Source organism: Equus caballus, chromosome 7, assembly GCF_041296265.1.
Source record: "Equus caballus isolate H_3958 breed thoroughbred chromosome 7, TB-T2T, whole genome shotgun sequence".
NCBI lineage: Eukaryota > Metazoa > Chordata > Mammalia > Perissodactyla > Equidae > Equus > Equus caballus.
Genome location: NC_091690.1, coordinates 16,708,437 through 16,734,308, shown reverse-complemented (window position 1 = coordinate 16,734,308; position 25,872 = coordinate 16,708,437). Strand labels below are relative to the sequence as shown.

Below are 25,872 nucleotides of genomic sequence, written 5' to 3'. Positions count from 1 at the left end.
TCTTCAAAAGTAATCTTTGAAAATAGATAAAATGGATGGTTTTACCTCTAAATTACAGACTTGGAAAATGAGATGGCCAGAAGTTATACAGCTTCTTCTTAATAGCAGAATCGAGAAAAAACAAAACCTGGGTCTTCTCTATTCTCTGTGTTTCTTTCTATTATAATATTACTTTAACAAAAAGAAAACAAAACAACGCAATACCCAGACTCCACTGGTGAATTCTACCAAACATTTAAAGAAGAATTAATATCAAGTTTCACAAGCTCTTCTGAAAAATAGAGAAGGAAGGAAAACTTCTGAAATGTTCTATGAAGCTAATATTATTACCCTGATACCAAAATCAGACAAAGATATCACAAGAAAAGAAATGCACAAATCAGTAGCTCTTATGAATATAGACACAAAATCCTCAACAAAATACTAGTGAACTGAATGCAACAACATATAAAAATGATTATACACCATGACCAAGTAAATTTCATCCCAGGAATGCAAGGTTTGTTTAACATCTGAAAATCAATCAATATAATATACCATACTACTAATGGGATATAAGACAAAAACCTCATGATCATCTCCAGAGGTGCAGAAAAAGCATTTGACAAACCAACGTCTTTTCATGATGAAAACATTCCGTAGGCTAGCAATATTAAGGCAATTTCCTCAACCTGCTAAAAAGAATCTTGCAAGAACCCACAGCTAACATCGTAACTAATGGTGAAAGAGTGCATGCTTTCAACCTAATTTCAGGAACAGTACAAGCATGTCTGCTCTTGCTTTTATTTGACATTGTACTAGAGGTTCTAAAGGGTGCAATTATATAAGAAAAAGATACAGAGGACATTCAAATTGGAAAAGAAAAAGTGTAACTATCTCTATTCTCAGATGATATGATCTTCTCTATAGAAAAACCCTAAGGAATAAAAAATATTACAACTAATAAAAATTTATCAAGATTGCAAGATATAAGATCACTATGCAAAAATCAGTTGCATTTCTATACATTATCAATGGACGATTCAAAACAGAAATTAAGAAAATAATTCCACTTACAAAGCATCAAAATAAATAAAATACTTTGGAAAAGATAAAACCAAAGAAGTGCAAGACTTGCACACAGAAAACTACAGAATATTGTTGAAAGAAATTAAACACCTAAATAATGGAAAGACCTCTATGCTCACAGATTGCAAAACTTAATATTGTTAAGATGGCAATTCTGTCCAAAATGATCTACAAATTCATGTAATCCCTATCAAAATTCCAGCTGCTTTTTTTCAAGGAATTGACAAAGATGATCCTAAAATTCACATAGAAATGCAGGGGACCTAAAGAGCCGAAACACTCTTGAAGTTTGAAGGACTCGCACTTCCTGACTTCAAAACTTATTACAGAGCTACAGTAATCAAGATAGTGTAGTTCTGGCATAAGGACAGACATATAGACTAATGGAATAAAATTGAGACTGAAGAAATAACCCTTACATTTATGGTCAATGGATTTTTGACACGTGTCCTAAGAAAATTGAATAGGGAAAGAATAGTCTTTTTTTCAACAAATAGGGTTGGAACAGCTGGATATCTGCTTGCAAAAGAATGAGTTTGGACCCCTACCTCACACCATATAAACAAATTACCTCAAAGTGGATCTTGGACCTAAATGTAAGAGTTAAAACAATACAACTCTTGAAAAAAACATGGCATATGATTCCATTTTATGAACTATGCAGAAGAGGCAAATTTATGAAGACAAGAAGCAGACTAGTAGTTGCCTAGAGCTGAGGAGGAGGAGAGAGAGGGATAAGGATTGACTGTTAATGAGTACGAGGTTTTTTTTGGAGTGATGAAATATTCTAAAGTTAGTTTGTGGTGATGATTGACAACTCTGAAATCCACTGTAAAATCTACTGAATTGTACAGTTTAAATGGGTGAATTTTATGATGTGTGAATAATAGCTCAATAAAACTGTTAAAAGTAAATACGGTGGAATTTCCTCTCCTGTATATCATGTCCGCCTGCCTATGCCTTTTTTCCTAAATTTTCTCGAATATTGTTTCTAGTTGAGGTTGATTACTAGTTCTGCTCTTACTGAAATTATCAAATACATTTGCTTTATGTCAGGTATATCTCAAAAGAATCTTAAATGAAGGCCACCTTTTCCTTTGGAACATTATAAAATTATTCTACATATAGCTGCAGTTACTTAATCTAGAAGAAAACATAGGCAGTACGCTCTATGACATTGGTCTGAGCAGCATATTTTCAAGTCCCATGTCTGATCGGGCAAGGGAAACAAAAGAAAAAAATGAAAAAATGGGACTACATCAAACTAAAAAGTTTCTGCACAGCAAAGGAAACTATCAACAAAACGAAAAGACAACCTAACAATTGGGAGAAGATATTTGCAAACCACATATCAGATAAGGGGTTAATATCCAAAATATACAAAGAACTCATATAGCTCAACAACAAAAAAACCAACAATCCAATTAGAAAATGGGCAAAAGATCTGAACAGAGATTTCTCCAAAGAAGAAATACAGATGGCCAACAGGCATATGAAAAGATGCTCAACATCATTAGCTAACAGGGAAATGCAAATCAAAACTACAATGAGGTATCACCTCACTCCAGTCAGAATGGCTATAATTAACAAGACAGGAAACAACAAATGTTGGAGAGGGTGTGGAGAGAAGGGAACCCTTGTTCACTGCTGGTGACAGTGCAAACTGGTGCAGCCACTATGGACAGCAGTTTGGAATATCCTCAGAAAATTAAGGATAGATCTACCATATGATCCAGCTATTCCACTGCTGGGTATTTATCCAAAGAACTTGAAAACACAAAGGCATAAAGATACCTGCACCCCTATGTTCATTGCGGCATTATACACAATAGCCAAGACTTGGAAGCAACCTAGGTGCCCATCAAGGGACGAATGGATAAAGAAGATGTGGTATTTATACACGATGGACTACTACTCAGCCATAAGAAATGACGAAATCCGGCCATTTGTGACAACATGGATGAACCTTGAGAGTATTATGCTGAGTGAAATAAGTCAGAGGGAGAAAGTCAAATACCATATGAACTCACTCATAAGTAGAAGATAAAAACGACAAAAAAAACCCCACATAGCATTGGAGATTGGACTGGTGGTTACCATTGGGGAAGGGGGGAGGGGGGAGGGCAAAAGGGGTGATTAGGGTCACATGTGAGGGGATGCACTATAATTAGTGTTCGGGTGGTGAACATGATGTAATGTATCCAGAATTTGAAATATGATGTACATCCAAAAAAAATAAAAATTAAAAAAAATAATCAAAGATTTAAAATGTAGTTTTGGAGCTGGGAGGAGAGATGACTTACATCATGTTGCCCACGTTTTTTTACTTTATTTCTCAAAATACACCCAATCAAATAAATTTACCGTAATAACTATTTACTAACTTGCAAATACAACAGCTAAAACCATGAACCACTAATTGCTCCCTCCTCTGAACTTCTGTTAATGATTCTTTTTCTAGAATTATTTGTCAGTTAGCTTATGTGAGCTTGTGTAGACTTACATGTACATATTTACATATTTTATATGTAATGTATATTTTATATATAAATATATATCCTGTATTTTCAGCTGAATTTGTAAGTTATAAGTCTCTAGAAGACAGAACTTTTTAAAGTTTCTTAAAGACCTAACACAGTTCCCTACATATGTGAGTTAATGAATAAATGTTTCTAGTTGGATATGCCAGTCTCTACACTAGGGAATAGGGGTTGAGTACTAATCCCTGTGGGTGGCCTTTATCAATAATTCAGAAAATTATAAAATGTATTAAGATTAAGGATGCTCTGTACCTTCATACAAGACATCATTTAGTAGCTAGCTGAAGGAATGGTAGCTTTTTCTAAAATACATTTGGCCTAGAAGACTTTGACTTCCTAGAATTCTAAATAAAGTTAAAAATATAATTTTTCCTCCTTATAAATTTTTTAAAGTGAAAAACAAATGCAGAAAATACTTCATATTGTACAAGTGTCCCATATATGCAAGGTGTAATATAGCAATAAGATGAAATTTTCAGTAAATGACCATTCAAATAAACATCTTTCATAGGAGGTCCTTGGCAGGCAACATACTTTTTTTTACTAATGTTGATATTATAAAAGCATTTTTGAGTTCTTTTGGAATTTATATCAAAACCAGTATGCAAATGACATGAGTAAACAATCTTGGTATTTTTTAATCATATCTGGTTTGTAACCAAAATTATATTGCTCAAGTTAGTCAACCACTTTATTCTAGGCTAGCTCAGAATCACTTTAGAATGCTTCCAAAATTATATCACTCTCAAAACAGGAAGACATACTACTATTACAAACAGTCTTTAAAAATGAATTTTGAGCTTTGTAATGTAACAAATGTGTATCTTGATTCACTCCCAGGCACATGTTGAGCATTCAATTAAATGTTGCTTGAATGAGTGAGTGAACGAATGAATGAATATCATGTTTGTGTTACTTTGTGCTACTTTGGAGAGACTAGGACTCATTTAACAATATCTGTATATTTTTCTCATAAATAAAGTATTTTATATTCACAGCATACACATACTGATTTTTGCTTAGTGTTTGAATTCTTATTTTTCCTGCTTATGAAATTGTTTTTAACCTGTTTATTTTCACATACATCCTATTCCTTTATCTACCTCTACCTAATCATTAAAACAAAATCTAAGCAATAGCTGAAAGGAAATTTGTTTCAGATTTCTCACCAGCCTTCCATGCCTTCTCTGTTATAACTGGGAGAGCTTTGTGATGCCTTCAGCCCATTTCTAAATGTCTGCGTAATAAACACCATTGGGCCTACAGATTTGAATGCATTTAATTAGTCGAAGTAATCAGTATCCAAATCCTTCCCTATTTTGTTGTAGTTTCCTGCACTCTTATTGTGGTGGCTGCTGTTCTGGTAATTAGATTAGAGTTGACCTTCATAGAGACAGAGTTAAAAGATATTGCTGAAAGACTGTAATTTTCTAGAGTCATTTATCCTATTTTTGGCCTTCCCATTTAATAAATCAGTGACATTTCTCATTTTCAAAAAGTGTTTTTCTTTTAGTGTCTTTCAAAACTTATTTATTGTTTTGCCTATCTTTCCTTTAGCCTCTTACTCCGTCAAAAATAGGCACATTTGCTGAAAAAGAAGAAAATAACGTTTTCTATTGGCTCAAATTTTAATTAACATTTCATCTTTCTTTGTGCCACTGAAATTTACTAAAGGCATTTGCGGTGAAACGTCGCCTCTTCAAGATGTCTTCACTGATGAGGCTCAGCTTAAATAATTTCTCCTTCCTTTGGGTCCCCAGAGGTCTCTAGGCTTTATTTATTTTTCTTTGTATTGCATTTATGTGTGTGCAGGTCTTAGTTGTCCTAAATAATGAAAATATTAACAATGGCTACTATTAATTAAGCATTTCCTTTGGGCCAGACCCTTCATGTATAAGATCCTGTTTCTTTCTCATAACTACCTGGTGGTGAAGGTGTTATGATCGTCTTCATTTTATCTCGTACCTATGTATAATTATATATACATAAGGTTATATATGTGTGTGCATATATATGTAAATGTAAATATATCTTTTATATATATGTATAAAACATTGAATAGTTTTGTATTTCATTTATTTAGTTCTCTATTTCAGGAAAATAAGAGCAACATACAAAATGATTACATGCTGAATAGGTATTGGACAGTATAAGGAGCAAAGAGTAAGGACAGGTGTCATATATATAGTTCAAGATAATTGCTGCTGAAGAAGTCAGAATGTTCAGGGAGTCCATCTAAAATGCTTGCCCTCAAGATCTCATTAACATGCATCAGCCATCAGAGAATCCTTGCATCAATACAACTAGAGAGCGCTACTCCCTTTCAATGTTTCATTAAATTAGTATTTAACCATCATTTAGTGTGAATTTACTACGTGCAAAATTCTCTAAAGACATTAATGTCCTGCAGCTTATCATTTGTAGCACAACAAGCCCTTTCACTCCATTCCTGTTAGGCCCATTTGTAGAAGGAAATTAGACCCTTTGCTGGGTGGCAAGATATTAAGCAAAACATGGTTTATTGAAAACATGTGCTGATATAGCAAGGATACTGGAAAATAGCAAAAAAGTCCAAGCTTTGTTTTCATGTTTCTGCTTTAACCATAGGCTTAAAAAGTGAATTTAAAGCCTGTAAATACTGGTTATAAGGCACAAAAAGCACAATGTAAATAATTTGAAGGGATAGTAATCAAGAGCAGTGAGTCACAGATATTTACCAAATGAAAAGCATAAAACCAACCGTGTTAGGGCTTCAGATGAGAGTAAGGTTTCAATTTTGATATGTATTGAAAATAGCCAAATTAAAGATGAACATGAGTAAATATTCACAAGTCAAACAATTGCATTCTTCTCGTAATAAATGTTTCTTGGGTTTTGCACACATTCCTAATCTAAAAATACGTATACTATGTAAAAAAATGGAAAGAAACCCTTTGGAAATGTCTTCTGTTCCTGTATTATATTTTCAGAAAAGTATTAAGTTTTAGAGAATCAGATAAGCAGAATGGCAGACAGTATGGGCTCCTGAAGCTAAAAATATTTGTGTCCACAGATTCCAGCATACAGAGGAAAAGTAATGTCAGCCAAATTTGAAACATAAATACTACTTTTTCTTCTCTTTTCTTTTTGCACTTGCATTTGCAAATGTTGCCTAGGAGTTCTTTATAAGAAGGAAGTTACTCTAAGAATGCCCTCCACCAGGATTACAAGATGATGACCTAATGTTCCACCCCATTTCCTGAAAGGTTCTAGATGTCCTGAGATGGGTCCTGTAGTGCTGGGACTCAACAACTTGTGTAAAAATAAATAGATTTTTCTCCTAATTTTCAAAGTAACATGACATTACAAAATAGAGATAGGAAGAAACGAAGGAAAAGAAAAATGAGGCAATAAGGGGTAAGAATAACTGGCTATGGTGTCAGGAGACCTAGATTCTAGTTGTGTCTCAGTCATCGACTTGCTAATGACTTTGGGTAAGTCATCTTACCTATTGGCTTTATTTGCAAAGAGCATTAAGCTAGTATTTTAGTAGCTTATGATTGTTTAAAGAAATAGGATCTTTTTCCACCTTAAATGAAATCTTACTTGAAATCATAATATGTAAAAGAGATGAAAATAAAGATGCAGGGGAGAAATCCTTGAGGCCTACCCTGTCAGCCTTCCCCATGCTTTTGAGACCCACTGGGAGGCACTGCCACAGACGTCCAAGCATCTTGATACTCAAAGTGTGGTCTAGAATCACCAGCATCAGCTGGTTAGAGAAGCAGAATCTCAGAATCCAGTTAGAAGTGGAGCATCTCAAACCCCAGTGTGACCTACTGAATCAGAATCTGTATTCTAATAGACTCCCAGTGATCTGTTTCACAGGAAAGTTTGAGAAGCCCTGCTCCAGAGATTCATGAACTCTATTTGAAAACTAACTATTGGACTAGTTAATCCACAGGGATTAATTTTGCCCTTTGACACACCGTAGTGACTGATTCTCAGCTGGAAGCCCAGTGGACAAGAAGAACAAGAAATAATGTCAGCAATGCCATTTTTAGAGTCTTGGAGTCTAGAACGCAGGGTTTTATTTTATTTCAGACAGTCCATTGCTCTCTCTATTCCACAACATTATCTCAAAGAGGGGGACTATATAATGGTCTCTATGTCTGTTAGTGTATCAGTCAAGGGGCTGACCAGAACTTGATGGCATACTCGACAGAGATAATTGAGGAGACTTTTTAATAGATGGGGTATTTACAGAGTTCTGGGGAGTGTTAAGAGAACCAATAAGGGATGGCGAAGCACCCAACAACTAGCAATGGTGAGAACCATCAGCACTCCTAATCTTGATGAAGCAAGGAAAGGGATGGTACCTTGGGGGAGCTTTAACTGGAAAGGTCTCACTAGAGGAGCTCTTGCCTTAGGAGGAAGAATACAACCACTGCCAAACCACAGACCAGCATGGAGCAAACCAGGAGAATAAATAAGCCATACTTTCTCTCTTCTCCTTCTGTGATCACCTGCCAGTGGCTGCCATTGGCCAAACCCAACTGGAAACCAGAGTGCAAGGGAGGCAGTTGATGTAGTCCATACAATCCATACAATGATTTCTTAACCAGCTCACAATGTCCTATTTTCAAGCTTTGTAGATTCAGGGGCTTATTTTAAATGATTTTAAAGCAGAAGTTTTTCAAATCATGAAGAGACAGGAAAATTTGAATATAATAGGCTCTGATCTTGCCAAATGTGGGATTACACTAATACGTAGTTTATGATAGATTAGGCTAATAGTTAATGGTTTGAATTGTTCATAGGATTGGAGAAACACACATTTCTGTCTGTGAATAAAATGTTAGCATAGGATGTGCGCTCGGAACAGAGTGGTTTGGTTTTGACAGGAGCATAGTGTGAGTGAGGATGCAAAGTATGGAATAAGATTGGGTCATGAAAAGGCTTGGAATGGTGACTAGGCTGCATGTTCTGTAACAGGCAAATAAGCAAAAATTATCATTTCACAGACATAAAAAATATACATTTCTCAAGAAGAAACTAATAATGCTCTGGGGATTATTTATTTATATAGCAACACAGGAAGAATTGCAGTACAGCAGTGACTACAAATTTATCTGCACTACTTTTCACTATTCTTTTCTCATTCATAATAATAATAATTTATCTTTTTTTACTTCTATATGGTTTATAGAACTTTCAAATTACATCATTGTTCTTTAACTCATTCAGTAAAAAAAAATCATCTGAGATGCTTATAAAAAAGTAGCACACTACAATTGCTATTAATATTATGTTATATTTCATAGACAAAATTTTTTTTAGATTTATCTACATTTTTCCAATTTCTTTTTTCCACATCTCATTTTCTTCTTCTTCCTAGACTATCCTCTGGGTTCATTTTCTTTTTTTTCAACAATACTTTTTTTTTTTTAAGTTTGCTTAAAAAACTTTTAAGTTTGCTTTGTGTTAGTCTATTGGTAGCAAACTCACTTGGTTTGTGTTTATCTTGTTAGCATTTTATTTTTAAAGATTTTACTTTTCCTTTTTCTCCCCAAAGCCCCCTGGCACATAGTTGTGTATTTTCCTTGTGGGTCCTTCTAGTTGTGGCATGTGGGATGCCGCCTCAGCATGGCTTGATGAGTGGTGCCATGTCCATACCCAGGATCTGAACTGGCGAAACTCTGGGCCACCGAAGTGGAGCTTGCAAACTTAACCACTGGGCCTCGGGGATGGCCTCTCGTTAGCATTTTGAAAATATAGCTTTTCTAAGTGCACCGTTCCAGGATGACAGTTACTATTCCTCAACCCATTGAAAACACTATTTCATTGTGCCTAGTTCTGTTCTTGCTGTCTGCTGCAGTCTAGCCTTTGCAGGTGGTCTTTTCTCTCTGCGTACTCTCAGGATCTTTGTCAAGGCTGGGTATTCTGCAGATGCACTATAAGTCTCTAGTTCTGGATTTCCTTCTTTTGGGAAGTAGATGACGTTACCAAACTGTGACTCTACATCTTTAAAACGGGAATAATAAGTGAACCTACATAATAAGATTGAGATTTGGATATGTATTGGTTAATATTTACAAAGCACTTAGAATAGTCCCTGGTATATAATAAACATTATATATTTGTTAAATAAAAACTACCTGGCTTGTAGCAGGTTCTGAGTAGTTTTAGAAACCTTTGGCTCGCCATGTTCTACGTACTGTTAAGCTTTAATTACAATGAGTTACTGGCTGTATTCATTTGCTAGAGCTATGGATTTCCTCTTATTTATATTTCTTGGTGAATGTTGTGCTAATACTGTGGGTTTATATTTTCTGTTAGTTCAGGAAGATTCACAATCATTAGTGCTTCACATATCTTTCCTCCATTTTCTCTATTCTCTTCATCAGTTACTCTGGTTAGACTTAGGTTAGATTTCCACATTCTTTCTTCTATATCACTTGACTTCTTTTCCATATTTCCCAGCTTTTTAATCTCTCTGTGCAGCATTTTACAGTGATTTCCTATTTATCTTTCAGTTCTAGTTCACCAGTTTTCTTTGGTGACATCTAATACTCTGTTTAAACCATCTGCTCTTTCACTTTGTTTAAATTTCAACTATTTCATTTTTCATTTATAAAACTTCTATTTTATTCTTTTTTAAGCCTCCCTAGTCAGTTTTGATTGTCTGTCATTGTTGGCCTTTTTGCAATGCCACCTTTTATTTTTTTGAACATCCCATACATATTTTGTATACTAAATCTGGGACTTCAGTATCTGATGTCCTTGGTAGTCTAAATCTATTGTTTTTCTGTTTCTTCTGACTCTCATTCCAGGTGGTTAGTTTCCCTGTAAATTTTGTGATATTTGACATTATTTTATTCTGAGGAAAATCTTGGAGCCTAAGTTAAGCATGGATTCTACATGAAAGAATGTTCATGTGTTTCCACAGAGATCCTGAGGGCATTGCAGACCTGGGACCACTTTAACCCCTTCCAGGGTCTCAGATGTAATCCAGGCATCTCGGGTTCAGCTCCCCCTCCTTGCTTCTAATGTAAAGCTAAGTCTCCAGACCTCAGTGCTGATATTGGCATTTATTCTCAAACCACACTATCTTAAGTTTGCGTGTACAACTCACAGTTAGGATTTTAGCTCAAGATTTTTGCTTAGGCCCCTTGGAGGTTTTCTTTGCCTATTTCAATGCTATAAAATATTATGTTTTATGCAGGATCTATTTTTATTTTTTGTTTTTTTTGCTTTTCAAGAGGCTCTTTTAGAGTCTGTAAATTGGCCTACTGCTAGAAGCTGAATGATAGATCATTGTCCACAGCACAATAGCAATCTGGGAATTATGAAATAGTTTGATCAATATAGATGAAACAAACTGGAATATTTTAGAACAAACAGACAAAAACTGATTTGGCATGTGATTTGTCCAGTTTAGTTATCTTTCTGATTCTCACTACTTGTGCTCTTTGGATACAACCTAAATTATTGCATTAATAAAATATTTAAAGTATTACTGTTTTACGGAAGAAGTAACTGGGCCACTAGGAGACTACTACTGTACAGCTCTTCCAAAAATTTCTGTTTTCTTTATCCTAATATATTTTAGAATATTCAAAGGAAAGGAAAAGGGAGAGTTAATCCATTAATAAATCAAAGACCTGAAGTAAGACAAAAGATGTCATTTGTCCATTCTTCCATTCGTTAATAATCTTTATCTATTTATGCATTATTATTTTCATATAGATTTATTTAATCATTCCATTAATATTTACAGAGTGCCTACTATTCCACATGGTAGGAAACACAGGAAGAAGCAAATAGAAATCTGCACATTTAGGGATCTTGCATCTTATTATCAAGACAGGCATAAACAAGGAAAAGTAGTAGAATAAACAGTATGGTAGATGGTAAGTGCTAGGGAGAAAAATAAACCTTGGAGGAATAAAATATGATGGGGATTACAATATTAGTTGGGTAGATGAATTTACTGCTTCTGAGCACTTTTCTAATGAACCTTGGAAGCTGGGCTAATATGTCACAGCTGGAAACCTCTCATAATCAGGTGAACAGATTGTTTAGAAAAGTTAATGTTATGGATTGAACTCTGTCCCCCTAAAAAGATATCTTGGAGTCCTAGTCCTCAGTAACTTGGAATGTGACCTTACTTGTAGATAGGATCTTTACAGAAGTTATTAAGTTAAAATGGGGCCATAATCCAGTATGACTGGTGTCCTCATAAAAAGGAGAAAATTTGCACAGAAACAGACATGTACATAAGGAGGACACTGTGTGAAGATTAAAGTTATGCTGCCACAAGCCAAGGAACTACAAGCAGGTAGAAAAGTGAGCATGACCCCACCAACACCTTGATCTTGGATTTCTAGCTTCCAGAACTGTGAGACAATAAATTTCTGTTGTTCAAGCCACACAATTTGTGGTACTTTGTTACCATAGCACTAGCAAATGAATACAGCCAGTAACTCATTGTAATTAAAGCTTAACAGTACGTAGAACATGGCGAGCCAAAGGTTTCTAAAACTACTCAGAACCTGCTACAAGCCAGGTAGTTTTTATTTAACAAATATATAATGTTTATTATATACCAGGGACTATTCTAAGTGCTTTGTAAATATTAACCAATACATATCCAAATCTCAATCTTATTATGTAGGTTCACTTATTATTCCCGTTTTAAAGATGTAGAGTCACAGTTTGGTAACGTCATCTACTTCCCAAAAGAAGGAAAACGTTCAAGCAAACATCACATGACAGTGCAGAGATTCTTGGGCCTCATATAGGAGACTTTTTGGAGGGTTTCCCATAACGCATATGTACATATGCAATTTTTAAAAGTCCCTTTTTTGGTGACAGTGAAAGATGCAGGAAAAGAACACACCTAACATGACAACACTGTGTTCTAGTCCCATCTCTGTGTGTCCCTAGCCATGGACCTTGGACGCATCACAACATTTTTCAGTCTCTATTCTTGCTCATACTAACTGGGTTACTGTAAAATTAAATCAGTGGATAAATTTGAATTTACAAATAAACATCAAAGAGAAATAAAGTCTTTAATTCATAGTTTGCCGTGGAGATTTTGATTTTTAGAAGAACTATCCCCTCAATATGCCACAAATAATGTATTAACTTATACACTTTATGAACATTTATATCTAAGAAACTATTTAAATTATTTAAAGTATACTTGAAAGGCTTTGACATCATCTTAATAGAATGCAACATACACATGTAATCTAGTTTCAAAGGAATAAAAAATTGATATCAAGTTATGCTTCGTGATGATTCATGTTGGATATGCATAAAACCAACCATATGTTCATCATTTTAGTAAAGCTTTAGATTCAGACTTATAGGTTGGACTATGTATTAATCTCAGGACTCTACTTTTAATTCACTGATGGCATAGAACCTTAAAAGGGGAATGGTATTAATTAGAATAATAGTGAATATAATCAGGTTGGATGGGAAAAAGTCATGATGGATTCATTTCACCGTGTCTTAGCATGGAAGAGGCGTTAAGTGTAGACCACTTCTCAGGTTTGTGATAGAGATGGAGGAAAGTGATCTTTTACCGAGACCCGGTATATTAGTCAAGGTAAATAATGCTAGTTCCTGCCACAATCTTCAAATCTCAGTCCCTTAACACAGCAAAGATTTATTTCTTGCTCACATCATAAGTTTGTTGCAGGTGAGGTCTCTCTTCCGAGCAGCCCTGTTGCAAGAGAGACTTCTGAACCCAGGCTGCTTCTTCTGATTTCACCATCTTTGACACATGTTCTTCATGGTTGCAGAGGAGAGAGTAGAGGACTGGAGAATCACATGGGCTAGGCTCACATTCCAGTGGTCGTAACTTAGTCACTTGGCCTTGACCTGACTAGATCCTTGTCGATCCCCTTTTGCTCTCTGCTGTAATCAGACGGGACCTTCTTCAGTGCCCTAAATGTGCTATTCTCTCTTTTCTCCTGTGCCTTTCACCATTCCTTCACTCATCTTGGAACACTTTCCTTGCCACATCCCAGTAACTCCTGTGCTTTTCACTACCATAGACAGCCTGCAAGGCATGTTTCTTCTGTTAAATGCTATTATCTTGACAAGGAATTTTTACACATTGTTCATGTTCATGGGAAGGTTTACAAAGACAAATTCTGATGAGGTGTGTATGAGACATTTTGCCAATGCAAAGTCAGTCTTCATCGTGATATTTTAATTACTATAGCATTTTGTATAGTTTGTGAAACTTCTTTTTAAATTGATGGAACATGACTCATTTAAGTAGAAATCTATTTATAGATATTTAAGTTGTTTCTAGTTTTTCACTGTTACTGAAAATGCTACAATGAATAAAGGGATATATTTTTAACACATAGTCCATGCCTGTTCTGTATAGCTTCAGAAAATGTATTAGCATAATTTCTTCAATATAATTACATTATTATAATTTTCCATTTGTAGCATCCCTCTAGCACCAGCCAAAATCATCATTATCATTGGCTTAATGCTTGATAACAACAATAACAATAATAATTGATATTAATTATTGAGTGCATGCATATGTGGGTACCAGGCTAGGCTTTTTATATGTATTATCTCATTTAAACTTTATCCTAATGCTATTCCATTAGACTTGTCATTATCTCAGTCTTACAGATGAGATTGCTAGGGTCTTGAGAGGCCATATGATCTGCCTGTGATTACTCAGCCAGCAAGTGGTGGAACTAGGCTTTGAACTCAGATCATTTTTAGTTTCAGACCTCTCATTCCTTTCATCCCTCCACACTATGTGTGGACAGAACCCTGGGTCAGGCGGTCCAGGCTCCATCAGGGCTCCCTAACTTATCAACTGTATCGTCTCTGGCAACTCGCTCAACCCTCCGTGGTCTTAACTTCCATGATTACAATAACCTTGATTCCGTGTACCCTACAAAGTCAGGAAGACAAAATGCGGCAATGTTTGTGGAAACATTTTGAAAATTCTACATGCTGTACAAATCCAAGGGATATTTAAGAGATATTATTTCGTCACAAATAGGCTTTGTTTGTCAAATCCAAGGGATATTTAAGAGATATTATTTCGTCACAAATAGGCTTTGTTTGTCAAGCAGACCTTTGGCAGACATTAAGGACATGCCCAGAAAACTCAAATCTCCTAACTGGATGACAAAATAAACATAATTCCTCTCGTAAAATGCAGAAGTGCCAATGAAAAAATGTAAGGGACCCCTTCACATCTTTAATGTTTCCACAAATATGGAGGAAAGTCATTCATAAAATTATTAAAACAAATGCTGTGTAGAGGATTTGTTGAAACAGTTTTGTGATTCACCTTTGATTAATATATTTATAGGCTATTTGATGGACTTGTTCTTGTTCTAGCTCTGAGGCATCACTGAACTCCATGCTCCACTCATTATTTTATTCAAAACATATTTTATGACAAAACCCATCTATAGTAAGGCTGTGGATTTCAAGAGATCTGGGTTCACGTCCTTGCCTTTGTGACTCCATGCAAGTGGTCCCTCCTCCCTATTCCTCATTTTCTTCATTTATATTTATAAGGTGGCTGGATTGAACAAGGTGATATTTGACACAATAATTCCCAAACCTAGCCAATTTTCAGAATTGCATGTAGGTTGTATTAAAAAAATCCATTTCTGAGCTCAACGACAGGAGGTTCTGATTCGAATCCACAATGAGGTTAGCTGACAGTTATTGAAGGCTAATTCGTACCAGGTATTGTGCTCAACATGGTATACAGGCCTGTTTATATTTATATCATTACAACTGTTTAAAGTGAATACGCTTTCGTTCCTGTTATGATATATTTCAAGTTTTTAATTGCCTGCTCATTCCTTTATAGTCTCTTAGTGGTAGTTTGTCTTTATGATTGTATCCTTACTTGTAATTGCGTAGCTGCTCTGTATTCTGAATATGACAATTCCAATATCTGCAGTTTTTGGAGATCCAAATCTAGTGTTCATTGTTTCTTTGCTTTCATTCATTGCTTGAGCTTAATCATATTGAGAGTCTTAAGAGCCTAATTTGGGGAAGTTTTAGATACCAGAGACCAAGAACCACTCCAGCCTTCCTTGAGGGTGGTGCTTCAGCTCAGGAATCTCTGACTAGGCTCCCTAACCTTACACCTGCCCCAAGTCTCAGAATCCCAACAGCTTCTCTCCACATGGCTCTCAGCACAGCCTGGATTCTCTCTGCCCCTGTCAGGGCTCCCTATTAAGGTTTCACTTTTCGTTTGTTATTTACTTTCTCTGTTTTGATTTGGTTGTTCCTTTTCTGGTGTGGGTGGAGGGCAATGTCCTTAGAAACCTCTCCTACCTCTTAAGAGATCACCAATGCCTTAAGAGTATGTTTTACAGGTTGTATTTGTTATGCAGCAGGAGGGTCCTTGGCTCTCCATAACTTATCTTTTCTTTTTTTGTTTAAATAATTTCTATATCCTCTATCAGAATAGCTTCATGCCGGCAGAGACCATGACTGTCTGGAACTCAGTTCTATCTCTAGCACTGAGTAAAGATCTTAGACATAATATTTTCTAAAATCTTCTGTGTGATGTTGTTAAAAGCAAAAAACATTTGTGTGACCCAAATATTAATTCATTTCTTACCGCAAAACAAATAAAATATAATACCTAGACCAAATGATGGATTGAATATTGGAGCCACAAATTTTTCTTCAGAGCTATGCTGTCCAATACACTAGCCAGTAGCCACGTGTGGTTACATACATTTTAATTTAAATTAATAAAGTCAAATAAAATTTGAAATTTAGTTCTTCAGTTGCACTAATTATATTTTCATCGTTGCAGAAAGATCTATCGAATAATGATCCTCTCTATAAAAATTCAATCCTCTACATAAAAACTAGATTCTGCAGCTCTGCATATTTCTTCAGCCATGGTGTATGCCCTGGACTAAGCAACTGCCTTATTATTCCATTAGAAAATTCCTTCTGCACTCTGTATCCTTAGTTCTGATTACCCAACAGCAACAGCAAGCATTCTCAGTATGTAACAATGAGTTTTGCCAACCTGGATCTAAGCACAAGTTCTAGTTACTTCTTTTAAATATTTAATACAGTTGAGTTAAAATGAAAAAAGACTGTTTTCATTACTAAGCAATATGTTAAATAGCCACCCTTGATCTCCCACCCTACCCCTGATTCACAGAATGAAATGAGGTGTGGGAGAACAAATATTTTAACATAAGCGCACATACACACACAACTCACACATAAAAATAACATAAAATTGGATAATTGGAAATTAAGTGGCTTTTTTAGGCCTTATAAGAATATTTTCATGTTAAATTGGCTGGGTCAAAAAGGCCAATATTTTTCACACATTCAAATGGCTGTCTATTACTAGAAGGAGGTTTCATTCATCCTTATGTAACAATGTGTTGGTGCTTTATGCAAAATCATTTTTGTAGTATTTCCTTGAAAAGACTATAGAATTCCCTGTCTTTGCAGAATATTTTAGTGGTGGTTCCAAAAATTTATTACAGCTCTTTGAAGTGTAGTTTTATAAGCTGGATGTAGACGTATAACCAAAATCCCCCATGGTATATGTGAATGACAGCGTGGTGACAAGGACAACCCAGAGGTGCAGCTAGCCGCAGGTGTTAAAGCAAGGAAGACTTTCAGTGCTGTCCCTTTAATGTGTGTGATTTACTAACTGTGTGAATGTGATGAAAAATAAAATCATTAGTACCCTTTGGGAAAAAAAGGTAGTTTGCATATGCAAGATATTAAAAACTGCATATCAATTTTATATTCCCCACATAGTGTGAAATTTAGTGCTTGTTAAATAAAAAATGAATAAAGAATCTAAAAGCAAAACATAAGCATTTCCCATTTGGAGAATTTGCACAACAGAATGGCAGAACATTTGCTGATACACTTCTTTCAACTGTAAAGCATAAACCTATGTCCTTTAAATATTATATGAATACTGCTGTGATTTAAAAGTAAAAGTGACATCTAAACCTGGAAGATTAAATTCACTTGGTTGTGTGGCTTACTGGCCTATCTATCAAAACAGAATTCAAATCCATTTTTAGAATGAATTTCTCAGATTTAAAGAATAGCAATAAAACTAAATATAAACGCGTGGGAAAATAAAGCAAGCACAGAAAGATAAAATGTCTGAAGGGTTATTATTTTGTTTTCATCAATAAACAATATGAATTTTATTGCATCTCAGCTCAATAAAGGCAACATTTCAATCTATAGAATAAATAATAGCATTAATTAACCTTAGATGTTAATATTCCTCGAGATACATATGCACTTTACTATTGAATTTACTATTCAATTCAGTAAAAAAGCAAAGATTTTCTGCTTAAATTCCTGCATATTTAAACTGCTTAGAGTAGTGCTGGCAGGTTGTAGACATTAAGTACATATTTGTAGAACAGGTGAACAAATAAGTGAATGAATGCTTTTAATTTCTTTTAAATTGTATTTAGTGTACTTGACTTAAGAATTTTTAAATTGCCTCTAAAATAAGGATATTTAATGAAAGAGTCTTGTCAGAGAAAATCAAAACATTTTTTGCAAATTTTTAAAAACTGTAGTTATTATAAATACAGAAATTAGGTCAAAATTTTAAAAATTAATAGCCCTCTGGGAGAATATTTCAAAACACCTTATTTCTTAGGATAATTATATTCTCAGAATCAAAACACAAACAATTGAATGGTAAAAATAAATAAGCAAGTGAGGAAAACAAAAGCCCTTCTACTTAATTAGCTGAGCAATTTTTCACTCAGCATAATTCCCTACAGATTCATTCAAAATTTTGCCTATATCAATAGACTATATATTGCTAAGTAGTATTCCAATTTTGTTTAACCATCCACCCATTGAAATACATCTGGGTTGTTTCCAGTTTTTGACTATTATGAATGTATCTTATGGTTATTGATTTCTAGTTTTTTCCATGTAGCCAGAGAATATGTTCTGTATAATTTCAATTTTTAAAATTTGTTGTGGTATTTTTTATGTGGCCCAGGATATAGTCTATCTTAGTGTATGTTCCACAGGCTCTTATAAAAACATGTATTCTGCTGTTGTTGGGTGTATCATCCTATATGTGTCAATTAGATCCTATTTGTTGATTTTGTTGTTCCAATCTGTATCAGTTTCCTGTGGCTACTCTAATAAATTACCACAAACTTGGTAGCATAACACAACATAAATTTATTCTTTCATAGTCCTGGAGGTCAGAATCTGAAATCAAAGTGTGGATAGGGATGTGCTGTCTCCAGGGGATCTGAAGGAGAATCTGTCCCCTTCCTCTTCTAGCTTCCCGTAGCTACTGGCATGCCTCGGTGTTTCTTGGCTGTGGTTGCACCACTCCAATCTCTGTCCCCGTCGTCACATCGTCTTCTCCTCTGTGTATGTATGTAATCACCTTCTGCTTCTCCCTGATAAGGATACTTGTGATAAGTATCAGATGGTGTTATAATTTTTGTTTCAATCATCACATATGATTTAGACAACTCATGAGGAGGATAATCTATTCAGGTCTTTCTAGTCTTTCTGTTCTTTTTTCCTTCCCAATGCTCTGATTCCTTGTCTTATTTTCTTTCTTCTTGAAGATCTTTCTTTAATCATTCTTTAAGGGTAGGTCTGCTAGGTCAAAGACTTTTAGTTTTCTTTTGTTGCAAATGTCTTTATTTCCCCTTCACTCTTGAAGGACAGTTACCCCAGATATAGAATTCACAGTTAACACTTCTTTTCTTTCAGTATTTAAAAAAATGTGCTTTCTTCTGGCTTCCATAGTTTCAGATGAGAAATCTACTGTCATTTTAATTAGTGTTCCCTGTAAGTAATGCATCATTTCTCTCTGGCTCAAGATATTTTCTTTAAATTTAGTTTTCAGAAGTTTAATTATAATGTGTCTTGAAGTGGATTTCTTTGAGTTTATCCAATTTGAGGGTCGCGTAGCTTGTTCAATCCATGGGTTTATATCCATCATCAAATTTGAGACATTTTCAGCCATTATTTCTTCAAATGTTTTTTCAACCCTACTCTTTCTCCTCTCCTGGGATTTCATTCTATTTTCTCTCTCTATTCAGATTGAGTAAATTCTATTGAACTATCCTCACATTTACAATTCTATCCTCTGTCATCTCCGCTCAACTTTTGAGCCCACCCAGCAAGTTTTCTATATTTGTTGTATTTTTCAATTCTATGATTTCCATTTTATTTTATTTTTGAGGAAGATTAGCCCTGAGCTAACATCCACTGCCAATACTCCTTATTTTGCCGAGTAAGATTGGCCCTGAACTAACATCCATGCCCATCTTCCTCTACTTTATGTGTGGGACGTCTGCCACAGCATGGCTTCATAAGAGGTGCATAGGTCCATGCCTGGGATCCAAACCAGTGAACCCCGGGCTGCTGAAGCAGAGCGCATGAACTTGACGACTATACCACTGGGCTGACCCTTCCATTTGGTTATTTTTCTATCTTCTATTGCTTTACTAAGATTTTCTAATGTTTTGTTCTTTTCAAAAGAATTTGTAATTGCTTGTTGAAATATTTTATGATGTCTTCTTTAAAATTCTTGACAGATAATTCCAGTATTTGATTCATTTTAGTATTGGCATCAATTAATTGACTTTTTAAATTCAAGATGTGATTTTCCAGGTTCTTATTATGATGGTTGGTATTGTATTATATCCTGGACAGCTTGGTTATTATGTTAGAAGACACTAGATCCTATTTAAATTTTTTATTTTAATAGCAATTACTCTAGGTTTGGCATGCAAGTCCTGGCCTGCTTTTGTAGGCTGCAGCTGCAATGATAGTATAATTTTCAGAGCTTATAGGTGCTGTTTTCATCTGCTTGTTTTATTTCATGCCTCTGGAGCCCCCACCTGTCCTTGTTAATGCTGCTTGAGGTGGCAGAACAAGCTTCCTGAGGCTAGGTGTAATGCAAAGGAGGAGGGGTTTTTGCCTGTGTAAATAAAGTGTACTTCCTGGCTGGGCGTTTATTGTGGCAGGATCCCTCTTGCTGGTGACTCTAGCCATGCGATGCCTTGGATGGGGGTTTGTGAGAGGGAGAATCTCAGGACTATGAGGACATAGAAATTTTGGGGGCTGGGCACTTGTCTCCTACTTTTTTTGCTAGAGCTAATTCTTCAAAAGTGAATGTTACTCTGTGAGAACGAAAACCCTTCTGGTCACCAGGGACATATCATTCTCTTTCTGCTTTCATAAGTTATATCCTAGAGATCTGAAATTACATGTAAAAGTGACCTTTTTACTGAACTGAATTTAAGTACAAAGGCATGCAAGTAGTTATTTTATCTACATCAATAGCCACAACTTCTCTCTTTTCAACTGCCTGTTGTCAACATCTCATTAAGGATATTTTGCCATCACATTGATTCGTATTTAGAATTGTTATTTCCCTTCACGCCCCTGCCCATCATGCTTCCTGAGTGGTTAAGAGCATGTCCTCTGGAGCCAATCCAACTTGGGTTTGCACGCTGACTCTGTTGTTCATTAGTTGTGTATTCTTAGCAAGTCTCTTTACCTCCCTAAATTTCATCTGAAAAATCAGGATAGTTATAGCTAGCATAAAGTAAAATTCAATAACCATATATAAATTTAGTACTCAGCATAGTACCTAGCCATACAAGTATTCAATTGATATGTTGAGTCAGCTACAGGCATCATCCTCATCAACATCATTATCATTATCATCTCTGTTTTATAGATAAAGAAACTGAGGCTTTGAAAGGATAAGTAGTTGAACCTAGGTCAGTTTGCACACTTAAGTGTCACAAGAGCTGGAATTCAAATCCAGGCATGATTTCTTCCAAATCTTTCTTTTCTGACCATTATAACACTGCTACAAATGCTTATCTCATAAAACTTGAATATCCATGACAGCGTAGGTTAGTCCATATTTGGGATGTGCAAAAATATAAGAATAGGTAGTATGCAGTTATATGACCGGGATATACTTAATTTTCAATTAATTCTTAATTATAGCGGTAAATATTTTTGTAGAGATATCAATGCATAAAAATAGCAATAACACAGGTAATTTGACAGAACCCAACAACCAAGCTTTGTGATAAGATGATTTTTAACCCCTTTGCTGAGAGTCAAATATTCCCCTTTATTATGCTTAACCAGTTTCTGAAATCTGGTAGATTTAAAGACAGTTTATTTTTCATATGCCTTATGCTATTTCATTAAAACTTTCGTATAATTTATGATGCAATAAAAACTTAGCTGTTTTTCAATTTAATGCACTTTTCCACAAATCTGTTTTCTGTACATAAAAATATGTAGTTCCTTTAATAGTTTTACACTTTGCTTAATTAATAAATGCAGATTGTGATGAATTTCTGAATTTATAATTATAATGAAACAAAAATAATTCAAGAAGAATAATTTATGTTATTTTCCTATTAGAATAAAACTGAATTTATGACAGAGACACAAATGCTCAATTGAATTTGCACAATTATTAAATAAGGAAAAAATTCTCTGATGAAAAATATAAAAAAGGGACATTATTTACTCTGTATATTGGGGCTTCTCATTGATGAGTTGTTTTTATGTAGTGTAGGAGATAAACAATTATTTTTTCTCTCAGGCTGTCCTGATTCAGAAATTTCAAAAAACCAACTAATGGCCAAGAATAGATTTATGTTTTATATTTTTGAGATAGCAATATAACATTCAATTCAGCTTCTTTGAAGGTAAAAAAATGCTCTCGTTTATTACATCTAAAAAATAAATATAATATTATTTATGAATGTACACACATACTGATTCTGTATATAAAATAGAGAGATGGTGGCAAGGGCGAAAAAGAAAAAGGTCCATTTGTGATGGGAAATGTGGGAGCTGATATGTAGGAAGAAAAGAGAAAGGAAAAGGAAGAGCCAATGAGGAAAACCAGTGATGAGAGAGAAAGGGAGCAGGAGAGAAACAGACCAAATGAAGAGAGGATGTTGAAAACCAGTCAGTCCAAAGAACAAAAGAGGGAAGGGAGAAGGAAGCAAGATGGAGAAGAAAAAGAAAATAATTAGAAAGAAATGTGAGGGGAGAGAGACCAGAAAGAAGTCTAAATCTAAGGGCATTAGAGCTTTGCTTTTACCCTAAATCTTAAGAAAAGAGTTAATCTAATTCTTAACTGTGAGGTTGTATATCTATGTATATATTTGTGTAATATGTTTGTGTATAATGTGTATGTTCCTTACTAATCTAACAGTGGGCAAGAATGTATCATTAGCAACACTCACCCCCCCCCCAAAATCATATCAAGCATATATAAAACAATCTGGAAATACTTTTCAAAACAATTATTTTCTTTGTATTCAAACCATAGCCTGCAGTCTTTTTAGAGCCTACTCTATTCTCTGGGCTGTATAGATTTGGGTCCCCCATACTGTGATATCTTTGAAAAGGGAAGCTTATTTTATCTTTTTATGCCTATCACCCAGAGCAGTACTAGAAAATTAAAACACTCCATAAATACTTAAATGAATAAATGAGAGTATTATGTATAAAAGGATGAAATACTGAACACTAGCAGAAACTTTACATAAGGTAGATTGAACATTTCATTTCACAAAAATTATAACATCAAGCAAGGATTCAATTTTATTTCCTTATATAGACTAAATCTTAGTGATTGGTGCAAGGGAACAAAGTAAGACATATTTTGCAGGCTTAAAAATTCAAGTCTCTGTAGTTTTACCCCGTATTTGTTCTATGCCTCTAGTCTAATCAACTGGCCTAACTGCTTCATGCTATGAAGAACAAGAGAAAATATATATATTTTTTATATATATGAGCACATTCCATGTAGTGTGGAATGTGGAAAGTGACGTAGATGAAACTGAAGCACAGTCTCACTTGGTCAACTCTGGCTGTTCTCTCCAGGTAGCAACCAGCTTCCTCTCCAGGTGTGCTGAAATACCTTATTCTAACCCAAATAACTATATTTGGATAGCCATATCCTAAATCCATTTTTTTTTTACCTGCTGGTGCTCATCCCCTCTGAGTGTTCCTTAGGACACCAAGCTAGGATGGCATAAGCCTGTGTTCACTAAGATTTCCATTAAACATCAGTTCCCCAAATTCTCCAGTTAAAGAACACAGAAAGGAGGAATAGATTTAAATGACTACATCTTCAGATTCTTTATCTTATTAACTGAATTCCTTTAGTGCTATCTTGATTTTGGGAGTTTGTTTTTAGCTTATATTGAACATGCTAGTTGAGTGATAGTTATTTTCTGGTAATACTGGCTTAATGATATCTAGTTTAAATTTTTATTTTTAAGACCGAGTGAATTATCCACTAATCTAGTCAGTGCAAAGACTACTATATTTTCAAAGGACTACAACTAGTGGACAAATGACTTACATCAAGCCAAACAATTATTTTGATTCATTTTAATCTCCTGGACTTATTTTATGAGTGTTATTTTAGTGACAGTTAAATGTGGTTCCTTTGACAGATGGATTTATTTTAATTCTATTACTATTAAGCAGGTTGAAGTTTTTTGAACTGGCTCGTGAACAAGTTTCATGATGTATCTGGGTATAATTTCATTTTGAATGAAAATGTTTTCTTGTTTTATTTCTCATTGATCAAACTTTCCATTTCATCATTGTCTTTAGAAAGTGGCCAAGTGAGAGACAATAACAAATGTTTCTATTTAGAACCATAAATTTTACACTGGCTGTAAATCATATTTAAATTTGCTTATATGAAAGCAGAAAATCAGTAGAACTAATAAAACTCTTCTTGTTCTTTCTCTTCATCAGATAAGTTAATTTTTGTGAACCTACTATGTGAAGAGCCCTGATCAAAATTCCATGTTAATTTTGCAGGTGATGGAAGTCAAAGGACAAATGATCCATGTCCCAGAATCAAATTCCATTTTATTCTTGGGCTCTCCATGTGTGGACAAGTTGGATGAACTCATGGGCCGAGGGCTGCATCTCTCGGACATCCCTATCCATGATGCCACCCGAGATGTCATTTTGGTTGGTGAGCAAGCAAAGGCCCAAGATGGCTTGAAGAAGAGAATGGATAAATTGAAGGCAACTTTAGAAAGAACTCACCAGGCCCTGGAAGAAGAGAAAAAGAAAACAGTGGATCTTCTATATTCTATCTTCCCTGGCGACGTAGCCCAGCAATTGTGGCAAGGGCAGCAAGTGCAGGCCAGAAAGTTTGACGATGTCACTATGCTCTTTTCAGACATTGTTGGCTTCACAGCCATATGTGCCCAGTGTACTCCCATGCAAGTGATCAGCATGCTGAATGAACTGTACACCAGATTTGACCACCAGTGTGGATTTTTGGATATTTATAAGGTAATGGGGTTTAGTTACTTATATATAAATACTTTTTTTTTTAATTTTTATTTTTTTTGGATGTACATCATATTTCAAATTCTGTGTACATTACATCATGTTCACCACCCGAACACTAATTATAGTGTATCCCCTCACTTGTGAACCTAATCACCCCTTTTGCCCTCCCCGCTCCCCGCTTCCCCAATGGTAACCACCAGTCCAATCTCCAATGCTATGTGTTTTTTTGTCGTTTTTATCTTCTACGTATGAGTGAGATCATATGGTATTTGACTACTTTTTAATGGTAAATTGTCATCTAAATTAAATTGGAAACATACAATTTTCTTTTTCCTATTTAAACTTGATATTAAATGATGGATATCTCTTTCATTTGGAAATATTTATACAGAATACAAGTATTTCTGCTTTCTGAGTAAACTTTCATTATGAGTCAATTTATGCTATTGACATAGGTAACTGAATCATGATATTGCTCAGTAAGGAAAGATTCTCTAGAGCTAGTCCTCTAAATTCATTACCATTAAAAAATTAAACTTGCTGATTTCTTAGAGAGCAGGATTCCAATATAAACTAAGAATTTTATGTTGGCAATTACAAGAAACAATTTATGTTAAAATATGCATTGAATTATCAGTTAAATCTTAGTTAATCAGAACTTTGCATTTCATTGTCAGTTGTCAGGTCTCTCTAATTCTGAAAGAATACATGTAAATATTCTAGCTATTGCCCAAATGACCAATGGTTTTTGGTGGAAGCATGTTCGTTTTCTAAGCTACACAATGGCAGAGCTTTGAAAATGGGTACCATTTGTCAGTCTGAGTTGGTGAACTCCTTATTAATTTCTTATTAAAATCATAGCAACATCTTGAGTGATTCAGCCCCATAT

At 34.9% G+C, this 25,872-nt stretch overlaps 1 protein-coding gene across 1 annotated transcript in view; it reads left to right on the top strand.

Annotated features, from left to right (window-relative positions):
- GUCY1A2 (guanylate cyclase 1 soluble subunit alpha 2) overlaps positions 1-25,872 on the top strand; it is a 275,698-nt gene that overhangs the window by 148,927 nt on the left and 100,899 nt on the right. Inside the window, exon 5 of the mRNA XM_023644737.2 lies at positions 24,498-24,983. Coding sequence (XP_023500505.1) covers positions 24,498-24,983 — 486 coding nt within the window. The remainder of the gene's footprint in view (positions 1-24,497; positions 24,984-25,872) is intronic.